Raw genomic sequence first — 15,607 nt, forward strand, 5'->3', positions numbered from 1 at the left:
GCAGAGGGGTCCTCCTCCAGCGCGGCCTTGGCTGTCCTCGTGGGGGGCGCCCGGGGGTCCCGCGCGCGAGGGATGCCGGGCTTGCGCTGCGCGTCCGGGAATAAAGCACGGCGGCTGAGCGACGACAGGCTCTCGGCGTGGTTCTTGCGCGGCACGGGTGGCTCGCGGGGGGGCGCCTCCGGCCGCAACGCGCAGCCGAGACCGGGCGCGGGGGGCGGGCCGCTCCGGAGATCCCGAGAGGCGCCTCCGGGCGGGGCCGCGGCGAGCGAGGACTTCATTTCCCGGCGCGCCCCGCGGCAGGAAGCCCGCCCCGGAGGGCGCACGTGGCCCGGAAGCCGCGGGCCCGCTCGCTCGCTCCGGGGAGCCCATGGCCGGGTCGCCGCCGCCGCCGCCGCCGCCGCCGGTCTACGTGTACGGCGCCGAGTACGTGGCGCGGTGCGACGCCCTGTGCAAGGTCCCGCGGCGGGTGCGTGGCTGTCTGGTGGGCGGGCGGACGGGCGGGCCGGTGGGGAGCGGGGCGGGGCGGGGGGCTCAAAGGCGCCCGTCTCTTTCCCTGCAGGCCAGCATGGTGCACGCGCTGGTGGAGGCCTACTCGCTGCTGCCGCACATGAGGTAGGCGGGCGGGCGAGCGGCCGCGGCGGGCTCCCGGACGGGGGGGCGGGGCGGGGCGCGGCCGCGGTCCCGCACCTGAGCCTGGCCTTTCTAGGGTCGTCCAGCCGCGCGCCGCGTCCATGGAGGAGATGGCGGCCTTCCACACCGATGCCTACCTGCAGCACCTGCGGCAGGTCAGCGAGGAGGGCGACGAGGACCACCCCGACTCCGCGGAGTTCGGGCTCGGTGAGCAGCAGGGGCCGGCGGCGGCGGCAGGCGGGCGGGGGCCGCGCCCCCCGCCCGCTGACCCCCGCCCGGCCCCGCTCCTCTCCCGCAGGCTACGACTGTCCGGCCAGCGAGGGCGTCTTCGAGTACGCGGCCGCGGTCGGCGGCGCCACCCTCACGGCGGCGCGGTGTCTGGCCGAGAGCCAGTGCAAGGTGGCGATCAACTGGCCCGGCGGCTGGCACCACGCGAGGAAGTACGGGGCCGGGGCCGGGGGGGCTCGGGGCCGGGGGGAACGGCGGGGGTCGGAACGGCCGCTCCCTGCCCAGCCGGGCTGCGTTGTCCCTGCTGGGCGAGGCCCCCTCCGGCCGCGGCTTTCTCTCGGTCGGAAACGGGGCAGGAGGCAGCTAGAGAGCAGCTTCGGCGATAGGGCGGGTTTCCTTGCGCTCGGGAAGCCTCGCGGACCCCCAACCTTTCTCCCCAGAGACGAAGCTTCTGGCTTCTGTTACCTGAACGACGTGGTCTTGGGGATCTTACAGCTGCGCCGGACATTTGACCGCGTCCTCTACGTTGACCTAGACTTACATCACGGGGACGGTGAGGATCTCTCCACCATTCCTGTTTGAGATAATGGCTGCGGTATTAAGCAGTTTCCCACAGAAAACAGAGCGGGGCCAGAGGAGAGCAAGCAGGATGCTAAAGGGCCTGGAAGGCAACGCTGGGGAAGAGCAGTAGGAAGTGCTGGGTGCGCTTAGTCTCCAGAAGAGAAGGCTAAGGGGAGATAGGCTCCCCATCTGGGCTGAAGGGGCAGAGCTGTTCTGAGGGGTTCTGGAAGTCAAAATAGTGGCCTCAAATGACAAGGAAGCGAATCTTGTCTGGATATCAGGAGGAAATTCTGAATGGGAAAGCTGTCCATCAATAGAAGAGGCTGCTTCAGAAGGCGAACAGAGGCCAGATGGCCATCTGTTGAGGATGCTGTACAAGTAGATTTGTTACCGGGCAAGGTGCTGGACTGGATGTTCTCCAGTATGCCTTCCAACCTTTCACTTCTATGGGTCTACGAAAGAAGATCGCATCCTGTGGCTTCCAGTTCCTAGAGAAGTTGCATTGTTTTCCAGGCAGGGATGGGGCAGGTCTGACTGATTTTACCTCAATCCTCTTCTTGTGCCTCTGTCTGGACTTTTTCTGTTACTTCGGCCCTGTGTCCCTTCCTCCAGTTGTCCCTTTAATATGCCTCTCTAGGAAACTGGGCCTTCCCACATTCTGCTATAACACTACAGGTGGTCCTTGGTTAATGACCACTCATTCAGTGACTGTTCAAACTTGCGACGGCTGTTGCAGTGTCAGTGCAGTCATGTGGTTGCCATTTGTGACCTCCTTTGCCAGCTTTTGACAAGCAAAGTCAATAGGGAAGATGGCAAGAGGTTACAAATGGTGACTACATGATGTTCTCTCTTAATGACCCATGGTGATTTGCTTAACGGTTGCAATTGGGATTGGAATTGCTGATGTTAAGCGGTGCAGTCACGTGACATCGTGCTTTACAACCATGTCGTTTAGTGACAGCAATTCTGGTCCCAATTGCTGTCATTAACTGAGGACTACCTCTAAAAGTTACGGTACAAGAATGCTGCATGCAGTGCCTGATACTGGGTGGTGAGAGCACCAGGATGAGATCGGCCCTGGCTACACTACAAACAAGCGCCTCTCTTTGTTGTTCTGTGCAGGAGTAGAAGACGCTTTCAGCTTCACCTCAAAAGTCATGACAGTGTCTCTGCACAAGTTTGCACCTGGATTTTTCCCAGGCAAGTGATCTGTTTACCAAATTGGATTCCGCCTCTCTCGCTCTACTTCTTTATGGAAAATAAAATGCAGCTGAGCTTCGGAGCCCCTTCCTCTCCCATCCTTCTCCACTTGCTGGTGGCTGCAATTTATTGGAAGGGAAGAATTCCTTCTTTCTCCCACTGGGCTCTCCTCTCCCTTCTGGCATTGAAGGCTAAATTGTAGGCCCCCTTTGTGACCCACCCTTGGATTTGTACACGTGCACTAATCTGAGCTTTTTGCACCTGCTCAGGAACAGGAGATGTGACGGATGTGGGCTTGGGGAAGGGGCGCTATTACAGCGTCAACGTGCCCCTTCAGGATGGCATCCAGAATGAGAGATACTATCAGATCTGTGAGGCGTAAGCATCTGCTTGTTCAGGCCTGTCTGCAAAGCGGGCTGCACCTCCTTCAGAAGGAAGGACTTTTTCTGCCAAGGGTTCCCTCACCTGTATTACAGAAGAGCCGAGAGGCTGAATCGGGCCTTCTGTGCCCCTGGAATCAAAGCTGGTGGGAGAAGCTTTGCTTGCTCGACCCTTCTGAGGCGGCCTGCTTCTGGTTCCTGGACGGTCACACAGATCACTCAGAATCAGGATACATCGGTGGCCTTTCTGCCAGGGATTTTGTCTCATCCCCTTTTAAAATGGTCTTGGCAGCCTTTGCCTTTCCCACCACTTGGCTTTTTTGGCCCTTGGAATTCATTGCATCTTTAATGCAGTTCCATCAGGACTTTCTTCCTGGGGTGACAAAGGTATCCCAGAGCTGTAGTTTTTCTAGAATCTCTGCCTGCCCCCTGCCTTCATCTCCCCGCAGGGGTCTTCCGCTGAATGGAGCAAAGGACACTTGGAGGAGTCGGGAGGTGGGAATGGCAAACACTCAGCAGGGGGCAGACTGGTCCAGGTGGCTTCCCTCTTCCTTCCTGTACTGTTCTACAGGGTGTTGAAGGAAGTATATGCAGCCTTCCGCCCCGAAGCCGTTGTCCTGCAGTTGGGAGCAGATACAATTGCGGGTGACCCCATGTGTTCGTTCAACCTGACCCCGGAGGGGATTGGCAAGTGCCTGAAATATGTTCTGCAGTGGCAGCTGCCGACCCTCGTCCTGGGAGGAGGTAAGCGAGTGAGGATGCAAGCGCGGCATCAGGGAAACGTAGATTGTGTTCTAGGACAGGGCCCCTTGTGTTGCTGTACTGATTGCAGTCGGTTTCTAAGCCCCACAAAGGACTAGTTCTTAATCTTTAAAGCTCATAGCGGAGGGCGTTTTGTCTTGGTGCTAGTTGGAAACTTGATTTTTTAAAATGAAGTCAAATTCTTAAGATTGCATCAGAGTTAAAAATGAAATGGCCTCAGTAGCCACTTGCTGTTTCTTTTACAGTTTTTCTTACTGGGTCAGCAAAATGGCTTAAATCAATTCTGCAAGTCTGCTGCTTTGTTTCACTGAGCCGATCAGGTTCTGCAGGTGCAAGATGCATCGTGCTAACTGGGGCTGGAAAGGGGCGTGGTGGGGCAAAAGTGCTTTTCACTTCTTTCTTTTCCCTCTGCCCTCTTCCTTACTCTGTGTGCATCGTTCCCTCCTGGAGATAGGAGGCTATCACCTTGCTAACACCGCCCGCTGCTGGACATACCTGACTGCTGTCATTCTGGGGAAAACGCTACACTCTGAAATTCCAGATCATGAGGTAAGGCTCAGGTCCTTCCCTGCTCCAAGCACAGGAAAAGGGCCGTCCTTAGTCGGGCCCCAGGCCCTGAGCATGCTGTGTGGGCTCCCTGTAAAAACAGCTTCTGATTTATTTAGCCTAGGGTGACTGAGAATGGTTAAAGACACGTGGAATACACACGTTAATTGCATTTCCTTGATGTAAGCTTGAAGGAACGTGGACTGGAGCAGGGCCACTAGCAAGCTGCTCCAAGGGCGGTGCTACTCTTGGCCCAGACAGAAATGCAGGAGGCCAGCCTGGGGCTGCAAGAGATGCACAGCCCATGCTACGCTGGCTCCTGAGACGAGGCCTTCCTCTCCTTGTGGAGAAATGCTGAAGCTTGATAGGACGCAGGAGGGGGATTGGGGTGCCAGGGTGCCCTGGCAGCTTTTCTCTCCAGCCTGACCAACAGCTTCTCCTCTCCCGGGCAGTTCTTCACGGAATATGGCCCTGACTATGTGCTGGAAATCACTCCAAGCTGCAGGCCAGACCGTAATGAGCCTCAGCGTATCCAGGAGGTCCTCAACTCCGTGAAAGGTGAGTCCTCTGCGAGGCAAGCCCTGACGCTGCCTTCCTTTTGAGTAGGGCTGGCTGGGCTACGTCTCCCACGTGGGCACTTGCACAAGGTCCACGCGGGCCGAGTCTTCCCAGTGTGTGAACTGGAGGGGATCTCTTCCTTCAGAAAGAGGAGCAGAAGCTGTGGTGGGAGGGTCTGGGGACCTTGGGAACACTCAAGTCTCCTTCCGGTTTGGAGCCTGATCTGGGGGCAGGGACCCAAGGGCTCCAGGAGGAGACGGGCTTTGAGGTGTTCCTCTGTTTGCAGGGCATCTGAAGCACGTGATATAGCTGAGATGAGAAGTCTCCTTTCCCTAGAGCCACTGGACCTGAGACCACCAAAAAAAAGAGGGAGCAGCTGCCAAAGAGTCTGCAGAGAAACTGCCCGGAAACTCCGGTGGGGGCATCAGGAGTCCCCCAGGCAGCCAGGTTGTGGTCCTCGTGTCGCATGCACGCCTTGGAGCAGCAGGGGGTGTTAGGCTGAAAGGAAGACATTTTCGCCTAGCCTGGATTTCCAGCTGCTTATTTCCCTTGCGGAGGCAGCTCATTCTGGAAGGATGGAAGGCCCTGTGCCCTCTGCCTCTTGGACCGGCAGTGCCACAGCAAGATGAAGCCCCCTTCCTTTTCTTTTTTTTTTACAACTGTTTGCCTTGAAATAAAAAACTGGATTTATTCGCCTCTTGGCCTGCTGCGTGGTCCTTGGACTAAGAACTCTCCGTAGCCTTTTCCATCTTGGGGCAGCAAGGGCCACTGGGGCGTGACCCTCGAGGTTCCGCTTGACCGAAGGGGCCGCTGCATTCAAACCTTAGCGAGGGGAGGAAATGCCCCCCCCGGCGGTTCTACAAAATTCGACCCAACGGGCGTTCGTTCGCCTGGCTTCTCCGTGTGCCAGTGAAGCGTCCTCAAGTGCTGCCAGCGCTCCAGGCCCCAGGCCACCCAGGGGCCCTTTGGCTCCGCAGCCAGCAGTAGCCCTTTCCCAGCAGAACGGCCCAGGCGGGAGACGCCGTGGGTGGGAGTTCCCGGACAGGCCCACCGGAGGCGCCCGCGAAGCGACGACCCTCTCCCGCGGAGCATCGGGGTCGCGCGGGGCACAAACGGGGCGGGGAGGCGCGGAAGGGAGCGGCGGCAGCCGCAGGCCCGCCTCCTCCGCAGCCCTTCGCGACGCGGACGTCGGGTCTCAGAACGCGCCGCCGGCCGCCTGGGGGCGCTGCTCGCTGTCGCTCCCTTGAGGCTTTTTGGGCGCGCGAAGCCGCCGTACCTCAGCCCGGATATCCGGCCGGGGGGGAGCGGCGGCCCTTTCTCGCAGGAGTGCAGCCATGGTGAGTACGCGGCGCTTGGCTCGCGTCTCCCGGAATCCCTCGCCATCCGTCGGCCTGCTCTCGGCGAGGCGCCCCCGCTGGCGGCAGGAGGGCCGGCCGCCTGGCTGGGCCCCGCGCGGCCGCCGTTTCGCAGCGAGCGCCCCGCCCTTTGGGGGCGGGACCCCGTTGAAGGCCCCCCGGCCCCCATGAAGGCCGGCCGGGGAAGCGAGCCGGGCGAGGAGGCCGGGCTGGGCCGCCGCAGCTCCGTCTGGCCCCGGCCTCGCTCCGCGGCCCTGGGCGGCCTGGAGGGGCCGCGCTGCCCCCCCGGGCTCGCGTCCGTAACCGCTTCTTTGCGCGCTTCTCGCAGGCTCGCGGACCCAAGAAGCACCTGAAGCGCGTGGCGGCGCCGAAGCACTGGATGCTGGACAAGCTGACGGGGGTTTTTGTAAGTTCGCCCTTTGGGGGGTCCTCGGGTGGGGTCGCCGCGCGCGGACGCGTTCGGAGCGCCGGGAGGGGAGCCGCGAAGGAGCGCTCGTGACGGGCAGCCTCCTCGAAGCCGCGGCTCTGGCGCGTTCCCGTGAAAACGGCGCAGGGGCGCGGCGGAAATCTGCCTCCGTAGCGTTTGGTTCTTCTCACCGAGGGCTCTCCGCGGTTGCTCTTGCGAGCATCCCCGCCTTGATCCCTTTCCCGCGCGCTGAAGGAGGGGGGCCTGCGGATCTCCGTCGTTTTTTGTGTCAGAGTGCAGCAGCCCCCCCCTCCCCCCAGTTCATAGAACACGCCAGCGGACAGAAGGAGCCGTGGCGTGTTGCGGTTTTCTTTAGGGGTGGAAACGGACCGGGCAGAGCGGTTGTAGATGCGCAGTTGCTGGTGGGACGGAGAAGCCCGGCTCGGAAGGGCCTGGTGGGACCGCAGGCGTCTGAATGCTTTGACGCCCGAAGCCTCGACCGCCGTCCTCTGGTCTTAAGCGGGAGAGCCAGTACGGGCTAGGCGTAGGAGTGCCCGCCACTGGGTTCCAGTCCGGTGGGGAAGTGAACTGAACGATGTTGGCCCAGCCCTGCACGCTCAGCCTCGTGCGCGTCTCCTGGGCAAGGGGATAAAATGTCGAGCAGTGCAGGCAGATCCACGGATGAACATTGTCTCGGACATCTTGGGGTAAAAGTCAGGCTATGATTGAACTACGTAAATTGTCGGTTCATTCCAGCTTTACGTCATCCCTGCTTTCTCAAAGTGGCCGTGCTGAAATATCGTGGCTCGTGTGTGACTTCCACTGTCTTTGGATTTACAGGCACCCCGTCCATCGACAGGACCCCACAAACTGAGGGAATGTCTCCCGCTTATCATCTTTCTCAGGAATAGGCTTAAATACGCCCTGACTGGCGACGAGGTGAAGAAAATCTGCATGCAGCGGTTTATCAAGATCGACGGCAAAGTCCGCACAGACATTACTTACCCGGCTGGCTTCATGGGTTAGTGAACATTCGTGGGCAAGTTTGGAGGGGAACCTATAGATTGGAAGAGGGAGAAATAACCTTTGTTACTTCCTTAAGATTTCTGCCCATCTAGGGAATATAATTTTGCAGTATTAATTCTAATAAAATGCCCTACCCCCAGGCTGGGGGTGGTGGGCTCAGTCATTTAGTCTGAGCCCCACTTTCCCAGCCTGGATATCCTCAGTTGTTGGATCTCAACTTCTGTAAACACCAGGCTGGTTTCTGGGAACGTGGTTATCGGAACTGACCCACCCCAGCTCAGTTATGGAGTTGCCTTCACTGCTTCCAATTTTCCCAGATGGCCCCTACCTTGCTTCGGGCTCTTTCTCTGGAAAGTTTCCCATAAGCCCTTTTGTCTTTCAGGCGTGCTAGGTTTCACTCTTCAGATCTCAGGAGAGTCAAACGTAGCATGCCTCGAAAGGCAAAGTCACGCGGTACCAAAGCCGTGTGTGTGGTTTCCTTTCTTTCTGAAGCTAGGGAAGTGCCTCACAACATCTGTTTTTGGCTGATTCCCTGACTGGTGCATTCTTCTTCTCAGATGTGATCAGCATTGAGAAAACAGGTGAGCACTTCCGCCTCGTGTACGATACCAAGGGACGCTTTGCTGTTCACCGCATCACACCAGAAGAGGCAAAGGTAAGCTTGCTGCCAATGACGTTCTTTGACCATGAAACTCAGTAAAAGATGATCAGGACAAACGGGCTCTGAAACTGGAACGCTGTTGTGTCTGAACGTTTGTTTGTTTGGTCTGTTGCCTTCTGCCAGGCTGAATAGACTGTTGTTGCCTTATTTAAGACCTGCTTTTGGATGCCTGAAGGCGGTGACTAAAACTGGGCTCTGAAATCTCTGGGGATCAGATGGGTGGGGGAAATTCCTTCATGCATTTCCTGGAATGCATCTTGACAGTTTTTTGCTCTGAATGCTGAGGGGATCTGGGGTGCTCCTTTTCCCTGAAGATCCCAGGACATACCCTGTCTTCAGAAATGTTTTTTTCAGGGTAGGCCTCAGATCTTGGGTGATGCTGAGGTCTGTTGTGGTTCTTCCCAGCTGATGTAATTTGGGGGTTTGTGATAGTACAGTCAGATCTGATGGAAACCTTGTTACTTGGCCCTGCTCCCAAGCCCAAAGGCAGGGGAAAGTGGTCAAACATCTGGTGGCTCCAGGTCACCTCCCCTGCTCTAGGACCATAAGATAAGCAGCAGGTCTACTTCGTGGCCACCAAGTCAACAGTAGGGGAAGACTGTCAGCTGTCCTTTAGCTGCGTAGTAATGCCAGAAGCCTAGCCTCATGAAGGATTCCTGGCTCAAATAATTCTCTCTGTTGTTTGTCTTCCCAGTACAAGCTGTGTAAGGTTAGAAAGATCTTTGTGGGCACCAAAGGAATCCCCCACCTTGTCACTCATGATGCCCGAACAATCCGGTACCCAGATCCCCTCATCAAAGTGAACGACACTATCCAGATTGATTTGGAGACAGGCAAGATTACAGATTTCATCAAGTTTGACACAGGTTTGTTGTTAAGTGACTTAAGAGCGGGGCGGTCAGACTATCCCCTGAGGATCTGTTTTCAGGGATTGTAATTTATGTCTTGAAATGTCTGCCATGGGGAGTGAAGCATCTGTTCTTTAGAGCAAAAAGCAGCTTTAGCAGAACGGGGGCTGTGTTCCTGAAAGCCGTGCTGGGGCTGAGGGCTGGCCTTTGATTAGGGAACTGGGACAACTCTGTGCAGCCTCTTACTCCTTCGTTTCCCTCTGCAGGCAACTTGTGCATGGTGACCGGAGGGGCTAACTTGGGTCGTATTGGTGTGATCACCAACCGGGAGAGGCATCCTGGCTCATTTGATGTGGTTCACGTTAAGGATGCCAACGGCAATAGCTTTGCCACCAGACTGTCTAACATCTTTGTGATTGGCAAGGTAAGCCACTGGCAGCAGTGTGGCTGCGCATGGTGGGGAGCTGAAGGGCCATTCTGTCACCCCCCCCACGGGCTGCTGATCAGCAGTGGCACATTCCAAGAAGAGCTGTTATCAGCCATCCTGACTTGTGGGGGAGGGCACGAATCTGCCATCCTCGTACCCTCGGTGAGCAGCTGTGCTTTAGGTGTCTGCTTGCCAAGAGGGAAGTTGTGCAAAGGGATACGTTCCTTACTTTATTGAACTCTTAATAAAACAGAGTTCAGAAATCGTAAAATTATACAGTGTAGCATTGGAAATGGAAGCCTCAGTATCCTGAATACCTTGAGGAAAGATTGCTTGAAGCTTTCTGCAGTAAAAAAGAGAACTGCATTTAAAAAAAAAATTATTGGGGCATGGGTTTTCACAGATGGGAGCGCTAACGACAAACGTGATTAGGCATATAACTTCTTCCTAGGGCCAGACCTTGAATTAGTTTCAGTCCATCTGGCGAGAGTTGTCAATTTGATTTTCTTGCAACGTTGTCCTAACATGGACTTCCTTCTTAACACTATAAAAGTCTCCCTGTAAATTGAGTAACTATCAATAATTTGCTTTCTTGATCTGTTAGATTGGATCCCCCGAATTCAGATTCTACTTGTTTGTTAAGGATGCACAAAGCTTATCTGTCAGAACCTCGCAATTAACTACGTTGATTACCATTACCATTCTGGGGACCGCTGAAATACTCAATTTTTCTTCTGAACTGTGCTGATTTGGCCATTCTGGGGGTGGTCCAATAGGGTTCCAGAGATAAATCTTGCAGAACCGGAAGCAGTTCGTGGAGTTCTGGAATATCTAGAATACCATCAATTTCTGGGCCAAAAGCTGCTTCTGGAAAACTGCTGACCACCTCTAGAGCAGCCAGATCAGTATGGTCTGGAAGAAAAATTGGATGTTTTGGTTCTGGTGTTTCCAGCAATGGCAGAGCAGTGTATATTCCCCTAATGTGTCTCCCTTTACTACTTCAGGGTAACAAGCCGTGGATCTCCCTGCCTCGTGGAAAGGGAATCCGTCTCACTATTGCTGAAGAGAGAGACAAGAGGCTAGCAGCTAAACAGAGCAGTGGTTGAGCCCCCAACGTGCTAGTGCAAAGCCCAATCCAGAATGATTTCCGGTTTCATAAATAAAACCTTTTACAAACTTCACTCTGGGCTTTTCTTACCATGTCTGGCCTTGGCCCTCCTAAAGCACTCGTGTTTTCTGTGGTGGAGAATGTGGCATGGCTGGGGGGGAAGGGTATTTCCCGAGGCTTAAGTCCCCAGGGCTGCTTGAACACCAGCTATGCCTTCTGCTGTCCCACTGAGGGTGAGTCAGTTTCTCTTGGAGTAGTTAGTGGCCAATTCTGGCAGAGGCGAGTTTGCAGTCAAATGTTTCTGGCTATAGGTGGGAGGTACCCCGTCTTCTAGGCGGACTTTTTGTTCCCTGCACCCACAAGAAGGAGAGGACTGTAAGCAATCATCAATAGGGCCTTGTAACCGACCTGGCCTTTTTAATCTGTTTTTCACCTTCATGAAAGAAACAGCCGGACACGTGAGGAGGCTAGGTCTGTAGCTTTTATGAACGTGTGTTGGTATGTGTGTGATGGGAATATTTCAAAATCACTGGAGGAGGAGGAAAAGGAGGCACTTACTAAAGAAGATTGCAGTGGGTCACAGTGATTTTATCCTTAGCAAGTCTTACACATTTACTGGGTCAGCTCTTTGTGGCAGTCTGGTGAGGCAGGTTCTTTATAAAATCTCTTTACAAAAAGGATCTTGGTTCAGGCTGCACAAGGATTTGAATCTGGTCCCAGCCCTAGCGCTTTGTGAGAATAGGTAAGGGACTTGTTCTGCGTTGCGAAGGCCTCTTCTCACTGAGACCTTGGGGGCTGCAGAGGATTGCTTGGGCAGGCTGGCCAGAATATCCCGCTTTAACTGATTTCCAGGGTTAGCAGGGCCAGCCACAGCCCCTTACATTCGCTTTGGGTTGCATCTGGCGTTCCCCTCACCATGTTTCAGGTTCAGTTGTTGCAGCAAGTGGCAAACCTCTGCGTGCTCAGAGTCTTCTGAACATGATAGGTGCTCCGAGTCCTTGGAGGTGAAACTGCTGGAGTCGCTTCCACCAAAGTCACCTGAAACAGCAGCATAATTAGTGTTACATTCTTGATTTGTGATGGGCGGTTAAGTGCCCTACCTGAAGCCTCACAGGGATGGGTGGGACCAAACGCTTCCCTGTGGCCATCTGTTATGTGTGTGCGCATCTGGATCAGAAGAGCACCAGCGTGTGAGTTTCAGTGTTCCCTAGAGAAGCCTGTGGAAAAGTAGGACATGTTGAAGCAAGCAGTGGCGACCTGGACCAGAGAAGGATGGAATAGTTTGAAGCAGAAGGCCAAATTGAGGAAAGGAGCTGAAAAAGATTGTGACAGTAACAACAAATAGTGGGGACAAATAAGGTTCTCTTGGGCGACTGGACGTCTGAGTTTTGCAGCAAAGTGCCATCCAGTGGCTCTTGCAGCCCAGATCTGGGGGTCTTGTAAATGAATCCCGGCAAGCTAAGCCAAAATGTGGCATGCTAGCTGGTGGTCTGGCACTCGCTGACCTTGGCTGATACTGAACAGTTAATCTGAGTCAGATCCGGTTAGTCCTTGGTGAGAGTCCCCCGCAGTTGCAGGCTGGACTAAGAAGTCCAAGCGTGCCCCAGAAGAAACAGCAAGGCGCTTCCATGCTGTTGCCAAGGGGAGCTGGAGTGTCCCAATTGCCAGCAGGGGCGCAGCTTCTCAGAGGCCTCCCCTGGGCAGGCCACGCGAGCGGAGCTGACGTGAGCCGCAGAAGCTGTGGGACGCAACGGCCTTACCGATGCGCTTCTGCGAGCTCCCGAGAGCTGGAGAGGACCTGTTCTCTTGCATGGCCCATTCAAGGTTGTCCACTGCTTCTGCCAGGGCTGCCTCCTCTGAGTCCTCAAAGTCACCGGGGTCCCAGTTTTCCTCAGAAGCTGTGGGGAGGAAAGGGAAGCTGGTTAGGGTTCCTTAGCACAGGAAGCTGAGCTTGCAATACCGGGCAGGTCCTTCATTTCCAGCCCTGGGACGCTGGCTCTCCCCAAGACTCAGGCCCGGCCTGCCGCCTTGCAGGGCTGAAAGAGCAAAGTGAGACAGGTGCGCGCGAGTTCCTTGGAAGCCTGACCCCATCCCTCTCCTCTGGCGGGAAGGCTTGATCTGGTACGGAGGGCCGCCGCTTGCCCTCTGCATCGAGGGGGTGATGGAGTGGGCCGGTAAGCCCCAAGAGGGCGTGGGGCGGGGGCGAGGAATCTGCAGAGCCTGGAGGGGAAGGAGGATGTCCCGGGCACGTGGCTCTGGGCTCGCCCGCCCGCTCGATAGGAAACGCCTTCTCAAAGGTGCCAAAGAGCAGCTACTGGCCTCGCGCATTATGGGCATGCTGGCCGGGGCTGATGGGCTTTCTAGCCTCACTGTTTATTCCAGACAGCAGTGCTAAACTGCCAAATTCACAGTAGGTTCTCCACGGATCTTCCCCACATGATGGCCTTTCAGGCCCACAGCAACAGAGGGCAGGCAGCAAAGCCCTGCTCGTTGGCTTGTGCACACACACTCCTTACTAGATGTTGGAGGAGGAGACCTGGGTTAGTCTAGGGTGGCAAAGTCAGGAATCTGAGCACCTGGTTATTTCATGAATTTATATGCCTCCCATCTCACTCTCAGTTAAAGGGTTATTTTAAAGTTATTTTGTTAAAAGGGAGCAGCTCTCATGAGCTTGCGTCTGATGAAATCGGCTTACAAGATTCGGTCGCCATCTCTGTGGCATCGGTGTGGACAGGTAGATCTTCATCTGAGCTGCTGCTGACGGAAGAAGCACTTGTGACTTCAAAGTCTGCCGAGTACTGTGAGCCGCTGCTGCTGCTGCAGACGCTCGGGCTGTCCTCGAGGTCCCAGCACGGCTGTAGAGAGGGAAGCCAGGCAGGGCCCGGTGCCCCAGCTTCACCGCTGGGGGAGTCCAGGGCGCCGTCTGGGACTGCCTCGGACAGACGGCGCTTAACCCCCTCTCGTTCGGGAAAGGTTTCCGGCTGCAGCTGGCAGGGAAGCCGAGGGTCCCGGTGGAGGAAGTAAAGGCTGAGATGCTGCTGCACGTACGGGAGGGCGAGGATGGTGCTGGCGCTGGGCCGCGCTTCAGGGTCCTTTTGCAAGATGGTTTGGATCAAGCCATGCAGGGGGGCTGGGTAGCAGGCAGGGACGGGACTGGGGCTGCAGTTCACAATCTTGTGGAACAAGCTGATCAGGCTGAACGCTTGGAAGGGCGGCTGGAGGGCACACATCTCAAAAAGGACGCAGCCCAGGGCCCAGATGTCTGCCTTGGAGCTGTAGGGCAGGTCCCTGCAGAGCTCAGGGCTGAGGTAGTAGGGCGTGCCCACAAAGGTGCTGGCCAGCTCCAGGGTGCCGTCCATCACCTTTGAGATGCCAAAGTCCCCCAGCTTGAGAATCCACGTCTGAGTGAGGAAGACGTTGGACGCTTTGATGTCCCGGTGCAAGATTTTCAGGGTGTGGATGTATCGCACCGCCATGGCCAGCTGCACAAACCACTGCATGATGACGCTCTCAGGGAAGGGCCCCCCTTTCCGGATGTGCTGGTCAAGGGAGCCCCCATCACAATACTCTTGCACGATGAAAACATGCGCCTCCTCAGTGTCCAAGAAGTGGTCGTGGCAGGCGACCACGTGGGGGTGCTGGAGCTGCCGCAGGATGGCCACTTCCCGCAGGATGGCCTCTTTGCTCCGCAGCCTCTTCCCAGGGACCGTCCTGACCTTCTTCACGGCAAACAGCTGCTTTGTCCTCGCGTTCCTCATCAGGAAGACTTCGGCGCTGGAGCCCTGGCCGATGCTGAAGATGGGCTCATACTGCTCCATGCTGCCTGGAAGAGGCCCCTCTGCCCGTTACCACAGGGAGCGGCCTCCCCGCTGGCACACCCCTCCCTTTGCCCATGGCCAGAGGGAGAGGGGGGCCAGGAGGAGGGGATGCTCAGCCACCAGCCCGGCTTGGCCTCCAAGGGCAAGGCTGGGCAGTCAGGCCCTGGAGTGGCAGGGGAGACCGCATCATAAGAACGACTATGACACCGGCCACCTCCGGCTGCTCTCAGCTGAAAGGCCAGGGATGGGGCCAAGTCAAGGGGCCGTGGGGGGAGGGCGGAGGGCTCCAGCACGGCCCTCCTGAACCTTTCTCTGGAGCCGCCAAGCCCAACTCCCTTCCCACAAGTCCCGGAGCAAGTTAAGCCCCTTCTGATGTGTCGATGATGGATGCCAGTGGCCCTGGGCGGAAGCGGCATGTTTGTGGGTCAAAGGCGTCGAGCAACTGCCTGCCGTGGCACGGCCTTCCCCTGCATCCCCCAAAGGGCACAGACATACCCCGGCAGCTTTTTCCCTGCCGCACCCCTGACGGGGGCATCACCTCCTCCCCAGCCCTCATCAAGAAGGTGGGGTCTCCACAGCCGTTCTGCTGCCAAAGTTGGGTGTTTGGCTTTGGCACCCGTTGTTGTCCAGGCAGCCAGGAGCCCAAGCAGGACAGGAATCTGAATGGGGATAGCTGGCTTTGGGCCACCACTGCCGCCCTCTTGTGGCACAAGGCCGAGGAGACAGTCTTCAGCTCAGCGGTGGGGGAAGCCTCCGGCAGCTTTCCGGCAGGAAGGTCACGCTGAATGACGCGGAACGCCCGTCCTCCTGATCGGGGCCAATTCCCTGCTACCCCAGGGATGATGGCCCTGCTGGCCAGGGGAGCCTCCTGCACGGGCACGGTGGCAGGCGGCTCCCCCCACCCTGGCCTTGCACTCAGAGCCAGGGCGCTGGGATCTTGGGGAAAGGGGCGCCGCTGTCTGCTCGCCACACGAGGGAACTCTTTCCCTACAAACTGGGCTGCAGCCCAACAGGGCGGGTTTCGGGTGCTCCCTGGGGTTTTTCCCGCAAGGAGCCAGGGTACATTCTGTTCACTCCCAGCCTGGCCTGCAGA

The 15,607-nt window shown here is 56.8% G+C and overlaps 3 protein-coding genes across 8 annotated transcripts; 2 read left to right on the forward strand and 1 right to left on the reverse strand.

Annotated features, from left to right (window-relative positions):
- Positions 1-72: 72 nt before the first annotated feature.
- On the forward strand, positions 73-5,561 carry HDAC8 (histone deacetylase 8). Of its 6 annotated transcripts, none has more exons than XM_088151809.1 (11): positions 73-466; positions 560-612; positions 707-837; positions 929-1,070; positions 1,354-1,411; positions 2,542-2,619; positions 2,889-2,997; positions 3,571-3,743; positions 4,216-4,310; positions 4,760-4,865; positions 5,202-5,561. In XM_088151809.1, exons 1-11 carry the CDS (start codon positions 73-75, stop codon positions 5,360-5,362), a joined length of 1,500 nt encoding a protein of 499 aa, XP_088007935.1. In that variant the 3' UTR covers positions 5,363-5,561. The 6 variants fall into 6 exon arrangements, 5 of the variants coding, with proteins under 5 accessions (XP_088007935.1, XP_088007936.1, XP_088007937.1 ...); XM_088151810.1 differs by having other exon boundaries at positions 5,152-5,339; XM_088151811.1 differs by having other exon boundaries at positions 248-466; positions 1,299-1,411.
- Positions 5,562-6,104: 543 nt separating this feature from the next.
- Positions 6,105-10,769, forward strand: RPS4X (ribosomal protein S4 X-linked). The gene is made up of 7 exons (XM_088151834.1): positions 6,105-6,202; positions 6,549-6,626; positions 7,467-7,647; positions 8,210-8,307; positions 9,008-9,179; positions 9,428-9,585; positions 10,593-10,769. The coding sequence occupies exons 1-7, from the start codon at positions 6,200-6,202 to the stop codon at positions 10,692-10,694; spliced, it is 792 nt and encodes a 263-aa protein (XP_088007960.1). The 5' UTR covers positions 6,105-6,199; the 3' UTR covers positions 10,695-10,769.
- A 473-nt stretch (positions 10,770-11,242) lies between these two features.
- LOC112541289 (uncharacterized) lies at positions 11,243-15,109 on the reverse strand. Its single transcript, XM_025170080.2, has 3 exons — positions 13,392-15,109; positions 12,457-12,594; positions 11,243-11,734 (listed from the first exon to the last, which is right to left on the reverse strand). Exons 1-3 carry the CDS (start codon positions 14,512-14,514, stop codon positions 11,574-11,576), a joined length of 1,422 nt encoding a protein of 473 aa, XP_025025848.2. The 5' UTR covers positions 14,515-15,109; the 3' UTR covers positions 11,243-11,573.
- Between the last annotated feature and the right edge of the window lie 498 nt (positions 15,110-15,607).

This window comes from Python bivittatus, unplaced genomic scaffold, assembly GCF_059951505.1.
Source record: "Python bivittatus isolate LINGU-HERP-01145 unplaced genomic scaffold, Pbiv_v1 ctg000670_np1212, whole genome shotgun sequence".
Taxonomy (NCBI): domain Eukaryota; kingdom Metazoa; phylum Chordata; class Lepidosauria; order Squamata; family Pythonidae; genus Python; species Python bivittatus.